This window comes from Halyomorpha halys, unplaced genomic scaffold, assembly GCF_000696795.3.
Source record: "Halyomorpha halys isolate HHAL.00 unplaced genomic scaffold, Hhal_1.1 Scaffold3549.1, whole genome shotgun sequence".
Classification (NCBI taxonomy): Eukaryota; Metazoa; Arthropoda; class Insecta; order Hemiptera; family Pentatomidae; genus Halyomorpha; species Halyomorpha halys.
The window spans coordinates 9000-16698 of NW_027115367.1; the positions used below are offsets into that span (position 1 = coordinate 9000).

General features: G+C 42.6%; 1 protein-coding gene across 1 annotated transcript; it reads left to right on the top strand.

The window, feature by feature from the left end:
* The first annotated feature begins 2106 nt into the window (after positions 1-2106).
* On the top strand, positions 2107-2577 carry LOC136797026 (uncharacterized). The gene has a single exon (XM_067052437.1). It carries the CDS (start codon positions 2107-2109, stop codon positions 2575-2577), a length of 471 nt encoding a protein of 156 aa, XP_066908538.1.
* Positions 2578-7699: the final 5122 nt, after the last annotated feature.

Sequence of the window (7699 nt, forward strand, 5' to 3'; positions counted from 1 at the left end):
CTTCTGCTTCTCTATTTTCAGTGGCGAATGGTCTTTTTTACTGTGGCTATCACTACTAAGCATGTCAACTTCTTTGTTATCATCTTTTCTTCTGAATAGACTTCTACGTAAGTATGCAACCATTCTTCGTCAGAAATCCCACGGAAGAACGCCTCGTGCTTCTCCAAATCCATTTTTACATTTCTTGCTTTGTAAAGTCCCTGAAAAGAAGAAAAAATGATAAGCAATGCATATATAACTTATATCGGACCTGATCAAAAGAACAAAAAAAATACAGAAGAGAATCTTAATATATAACCGACAAAGGCAACTTGAATACAGCTTTATTGTAAAATCGAATATCTCTTTATATGAATTTGTACAATGTTAAAATGAGGGCTTAGAGATTAAGTTTGACACTTCACTCGATCGGATTGTAACTCCTCCGTAAAATGTAAATGAAAAATAATATAGATAATAATAAACTATATATGTTCCTACAAACCTCCGCCACTCTAAAGCCTCTGAGTCCACGCTGGCCAACTATTTATCACTTCTTATCACTCTTATTCTTTCCATCAGTTAAACATGGTTTAATTTTGTGATCCCTCCGATGAATCTTTTGAGGTCTGACACTACTTGCCAAAGATCTTGAGTTGTTGCCGCCTTAATCTTTATCTACTCCAGCGAGTGCTAGTGGCATGGTGATTGTTGGTAGAGCTGTAATTTCATTTTCCTTTGCCTGGACTGTTTCCGGTATGTGTTTCCTGCGATTGATTCAGAATTGGGTCCTGTAATTTACTATTGTTCAGCATAACTTTCTTCGCACAAGGCGCCTATAAAATTGCAAGTAAAGAGTGCAGTAAAAAAATAAAAATAAAATAAATAAATTATTTTTAGAATTAGCCGTTACCTCCATACCCAAATGTCATGGTTTCGGCACTAGTTGTGTACGACCGAGGGTAAACAGTAAAAGATAAACAAAAGGGATACGAAATGACTCGCATGGTTTCCAGAAACTGTTCCAAATACAAACATATCAATCAGCTGTTCCACTCAATTAGTAGATAGGGCCTGTCAGTCAGCTGTTATCGTACTCAGGATTAGAGTTGTATACAGGTCCCTAACTGCCTATGTAAATAAACCACAGTAAGCGTGCGTTATAATTATGTTCCCTTTTTCCTATTTTTTAAGTCTTTCAGTCCAAGTGCTCGTAAGTGGTGCCGAGAACCGGAAACTCTGTTCACTGATTGAAGATTTTTATTTGTTTGGACTGTTCTCTCTTCTAATATATTTTTTTTAACTGTTCTCTCGACAAGGATTTGTTTTCTATTTCTTCCTCCGGCTTTCTTTCTTTTATTTCGCCTATATTGTAATTTTTTTTATTTTTACTGACCAAGATGGTTAATGGTGATGGACAATCACAGCCACAGATCCCGGTTGCCCAATCGCTTGCCGGAGTTCCTGCAGTCCCGGCGGCGGTTCCGGTGCTACCCCCGCTACCAGAAACCACACTCACGGCTACTGACGCCAATATGTTGGCTAAAATGAACGTAAGAGCAGTAACCTCTCAGGACATTAGAAAAGTCATCTCAGACTTGAAAAATCGGTGAGTTAAATCACTTTATTAAAGGTGGAGATGGCATCATGGAGAGGTTGGCAGCCTAGGTCTCAGAGGAGTTGCTGGACAAGAATGACGCAATTTCCTTAAAGGCAGCTCTCATATGCCGGATCAAGCGATGTATTTTGAACCATATCCAGGCAGACGAGGAAACAGCATGGCCAGTAGTAAAGGAAAGATTAAAAAAAGCCTGTTGAGGAGGCAGGTGGTCCTCAGAGTAAGACATTTTCTACATGCTGTGAGAGAGGAGAAAGCACAAGCAATCTTACGGACAGTAGGCAGCCACGCTGTTAGGACAGTTTAATCTCGCCACAGAAAAGATGAGACTCTTAAAGCGGATTGTGTCAGTTGAAAGATGAATTTCATCGACTCCATAATGAAGGTGCAACTGGCTAAGGAGAAAAATAAAAGGGAAGGTTTATCCCGGGACCGCACATTCGTGGAATGTGCTCAAGACATGATCGACGTGAGCGCTAGGGAGGAGGATGCAAGGATGGATGTCGATGATGGAGGATGGAAATGAGCACCACACAAGGAATCTATCAATACCATGGAAGAGAAGAGAACCCGGGGATAGTGGTAAAGATAGAGGTACGGGTAGAGAAAGGCGATCGAACCAGGGCAGAATACGCAATGGAGGAGGCAAAGAAGACAGGAAGTGCCATGGGTGCGGAAAAGTAAGACACCTGGTAGCCCAACGCTCAGAGTGCGGCAATGAAGGTCACATAGCACGACAGTGCCCTTATATGAACAGAAGGGCAGAGACGGGATCAGGGGAACCGATGGAAATAAATTTCCAGCGGATACAGCGGAGAAGACGAGAGGACTATAGACCTAGTGAGTCCTCTAGTGAAACCTTAGAAGCATCAGAAGCCTCAGGAACAGAGAGGGAAGGAAGAGGAGGACGGAGCAATAAACCGCCAAGCAGTAGTTGGCGCCGAGTGTGTGAGGGAAGGAGATCAAGGCAAGAGAGTTGAGAAGGATGCCAGGATAGGAGTGACCGTACATTAGAGGTTTTCAATTTCAAAGGAGAGATAAGCGGTCTGCCTATCATCAAGGTGAGCAGCGTAAGATGCCTGGTGGACACGGGGGCTCCCACACCATCATGTGCCGGGAGACGCTGAGGAAGGTGAGCGGCGGTGAGAGGAAACTCCAGATGGATATCGAGGTATGTCATTGTCAATTAATCACCCTGGGTGGGCCCAGTAGAGTCCACTTCTAAGACGGAAATCGGTGTAGCGAGCTTCAAATGGGAGAAAACAAACGGATAGGAGCGATCCAGGGGGGAGGGGTGGAGACAGGAAAATGAAAGACAAACATGCAGATATTTTGTTTAAGGAGAGAGAGTTACTAGGGTGACCGGACAAACAATGCACTGAATCCCCCTGAAACAAAATAAAATGACTTACGTAAAAGAGAAGAGGTATCCACATGCGCTTAGACAGCATATCCGGGAAGAGTTAGAAAATCTGACGAAACAAAGCATCATCATAGATAGTACCTCCCCATACAATAGCCCCCTAATGCGGAAGAAGGACACACCGGGAGGCAAGGGAGAAAAGTATAGAATAGTAATTGATTACCGGGGCCTTAATGAGAACACGGTTGACGAGAGATACCCGATACCGCGACTTGAAGATATCTTAGATAGACTGGGTGGGGTAACGATCTTTAGTACTTTAGATCTGAAGGCCGGCTTCCTGCAAATCAAGATGCACCCGGAGGATCAGCATAAGACAGCTTTTACATTCGAAAGGGGGCATTAAGAATTTACGAGGATGCCCTTCGAACTGAAGAATGTCCCAATCACGTTCCAACAATTGATGACGAATTCTTACGGGGAATCGACGAGCCCATGTGCCAGGTATACATGGTTGACCTGCTCTTTTTTTATCAAAGCGGAGGAAGAACATGTGTCCCACTTGCGCAAGGTGTTCGAATAGGTCCGGAAATTTGGGTTAAAGTTATCGTGCGAAAAATCAATATTGGGAAGAAACCAAATAAATTTTCTAGAACACACAATATCGGAACAGGGAGTCAGGCCAGACGCAAATAAGGTAGATGCGATCAAGAAAATGGCGATACCAACGGATGTTAAGGGAATGAGGAATTTGTTGGGCGCTCTGAATTACTATAGACGATTCGTAATGAAGTCTGAAAAAGAGAAATAGGGTACAGGTGAAGCCCGATATGGTGGGAAACATTAGGAAATGCATGGAGGCGCTTCAGACGGTAGCCGGTGTTGGCATTCCCGGACTTTGAATGTACCTTTATCGTCACCACGGACGCAGTGAATACGCTTTGGGGGCGTTACTGTCGCAGGATTGCGAGGGTGGTGAGCGACGGGTGGCGTACGCTAGCTGCCGGTTAACAGATGCAGAGACAAGGTACAGCGCACTGGAGCGAAAATTGTTAGGTATTACGACTGAGCGGTAGAACATTTTCACCCCTTTGTTTTCGGGATATTCGGGAGATCACATACCGCTTTAATGGGTTAGGAAGCTTAAAGAGTCCTCAGCTAGGGCCACTAGATGGAAGGAACTGCTCAACCAGTACAACTTCGCAATCCAGTACAAACCAAGAAAAGAAAATGTAGTCGCTGACTGATTATCCCGCGCGATCACCGTAGATGCAACAGAGAATCGGAAAGGATATCGTCTGATGCGGGCTGGGAGTTCGTCAGAGAAGAAATTAAAGCTATGGAGGTAAGGTGGCATCTAAACACCCCAGTGAACCCTAAGACCAGAGAGGTATAGAGAGGCTTCACGGTACGTTAAGCGATCACTTGCGGGTGTACCAGATAGATAAGGGCCTGGAACAAGACGAGGCTATGATAAGAGCTATGGTAGCCTATAACAACTCCGTGCATACGGTATCGGGATTCGCTCTATTCGAAATTCTGTTCGGACTTACAGGGCACAAACGCGATTATAGAAACACGGTGATCGACGGAGAGGAGATCGTCGGTAACGCTGTTGCAGGAAGCTTTAATTGTTCTAGGTGAACTTTTCTTCGCTTTTTCGGTTCTTTTAAGCTTTCTATGGTGACAATATTGTGTTCTCTTATAGTGACCACTCTGAATGGGCCTTCGTACCTCAGCAGCTCTTTACATCTAATAGTCCCTACTTTACGGTGCACCACCGTCCCAATTTAATGGTTGCCCATTAGATCACGAACACTGAGATTGTGTCTAGTTACTCTTCTTCGTTTCTCCTTCTCAATTTTGTCCCTGACATTGGCCAATATCTTCCTCCGTGCTATACAATTAACGGCGATCTACTCTTCTCAGTCGCTGTATCATGGTTATTCCTCCGATGTCCCCGCGGTCCAAAAATAATCTCAAAAGGAGTAAACCCCGTAACCGAGTGTATGGAATGAATGAATGCTCCGATCGCTCGTTCCATCGCTTCGTCTGGCTGGTCAAAGTGGCTGGACCTTTTCTAACTGATATACCCGCAGGTGGTCACTGAGTGTACTGTGGAGCCTTTCAATACCTCCTCGGCCCTTATGATGACCTGGGGTGTACGGTGCCAATCCACCTCCATGATTTTCATCTCTTCCCTGATACTTGCGTTGTCAAATTCTCTTCCACTGTCTGACGAGATTCTATCCGGTACGGCGTAAAACTGGAACCATGTGCGTAGGGCTCTTAACACCGCTTCTGCTGACCTCTCTTTCACTGGGTACGCCATAGCTAGTTTGCTAAATACGTCTACCACTGTGACTCTGCCGTATTTTTCATGCTCCATCTGCAGTAGCCCCGAGGTTCTGGTTTTCCGTAGGATTTGTCGACGTTTATCATTAATGATTACATCAATTTATTCCATCTCGGCAGGTCTTTCCATGGTTGAGTCTTCATCTTCGGATGTCTCTTCTCTGTTTTCTGATTCTTCTGTGGCTGGTTGTTGTTGTTCTTGTATCTGTATCTGCCTTCAGCTTCGGTGCGACGCCGACTGGTATAGGCTACAGGACGCTCTTCCTCTCCACCTCTCCTCCAGTTTACGATAATCGATTACTACACAGTACTTTTTCCCATTTTCGCCTGGGGTACTCTTCTTGCGTACTGCCCACAATGGACTGTTATAGGGCGAAGTCCTGTCCACAATTTTCCCTTACTTCCGTAAACTTTCTATTTCTTGCCCAATATGTTTTCAAAGTGTCTGGGGGTATCGCCTCTCCTTTACGTAAGTTATCCTTTACTGCTTCAATGTGATTTCGTGCACCGTTCTTCCTGTAATTCCTGGTACTTCCCCTTCTTTGTCCTGTGGGACAAAATTCGGCTTCATTGGCGGGTAGAACAGATTGGGGTCGACCGATTGTTTATACGCTGTACGATGATGGTAGAAACTATCCCTGATGTGGAACGTCAAATCCAGCAGGAGACGCCCACTGCAGAAGCACTACTTTGTGATCTTCAAGCGAATTTGTTTACTTGGAAGGGGTACTAGTGGGTCACAGTGGTTGACGTATTTAGCAAACTAGCTGTGGCGTACCCTGTGAAAGAGAGGTCAGCAGAAGCGGTGTTAAGAGCCCTACGCACATGGTTCCAGTTTTACGGCGTACCGGATAGAATCTCGTCAGACAGTGTCATCATAAGAACCGAGGAGGTATTGAAAGGCTCCACAGTACCCTCAGTGACCACCTGCGGGTATATCAGTTATAAAAGGTCCAGCCCCTTTGACCAGCCAGACGAAGCGATGGAATGAGCGATCGGAGCATACATTCATTCCATACACTCGGTTACGGGGTTTTCTCCTTTTCAGATTATTTTTGGACCGCTGGGACGTCGGAGGAATTAAAGAAGGTTGTTGAGTAATACAAGGTACTCCCAAAACCCCGGTAATAATTTAAAGTTCCTAACAACCTCTAAACTTCTTTCACATTTCTGGGCACCGCCATATTCTGTATAACTGAAACTTTTCTAAATCGAGTTTGGTTCCCTCCCTGGAAATCGTTTATAAATGTATATTAAAAAATGTATACACAGACATGAAGCGAATATTTAGATTATATATAGGTTTCAAAGGACTTATTATTATCATAGCGAGGTTCTAGAAAATTAGTCGCTGAAAAATAGGACAACTCTCTATGACTTGAGAACGACTATAATTAATGCCCCCAGGTCAGACCTCCTCTATGGGCACTTTGGGGTCAAAATTGATTCCAAATGTATTTATTACTGCACTGTATTAATTAAATAGTTTTTCGAATAACTAACTATTGTAAAAATTTAAATAATTAATCTATCAATGTACAAAAAACAAAGTAATATAGTAAATTAATAAGATTTAAATATTTGAATAGCAATTTTTTGAAACCTTTCTGACAGAAATCGTCAAAATTAAAATTTTTGTAGATATGAGTATTAATATTACAGTTTTGAATATCTTAAATGGTTTTGGGGACTTGAAGGCTCATTGTTGTTGGATAGTTTATCTTGAAACGTGTACGGTTGTTCCGCTAAATAGGGGTGTTAGATTTATCATCGGTGCTGAATTCACTTTCTAAACAACCATGGTACTTCTCTTTCACCATCCTCTTCATCACTAGATTTTTCATCTATAAATTCTTGGATTTTATTCTCATCTTCGTCATTGGATATCCATGCTCGTTTTCTTTTGATAATACAATGTATTTACCATTTTTCGCCATTTATTATAATACACCTCACTCCTAAAGTTGAAAATAAGCAAAAAAGAAAAAGCCATTATTAAAAGTTACGTCCATTCATCTTTATGAAATGACAAGTAAGTTTAAAAAGAGGATCTATTTACAAATGACAGACATTAAAGAATGAAACCCACTTTCCACAAATCGTTGATACTCTGGGGTCAAAAGTGACTAAGACGAGATTTTAAATGGGATTTTTTAAATTCTTCTCTAAGTCCCAACGAATGTTACTCTGAATTATCACTTCCTCGCCCACGTAGGACTACCAACGAAATTTCCAAAATATCTGCAGTTGCTTACAAATGTTTTTAAATCATACAAAATGGTTACGGTTGGTTCAGGTTTGATCTACGCGTGTCATCGAAGGGTTAATACTATAATAGTGTATAAATCTCTATAATAGTTAAAAATGATGTTATAAGTTAAATT

Excerpts from the sequence above, each read along its gene's own strand:
- LOC136797026 (XM_067052437.1), top strand. The coding sequence starts at position 2,107 with ATGGAGGATGGAAATGAGCACCACACAAGGAATCTATCAATACCATGG.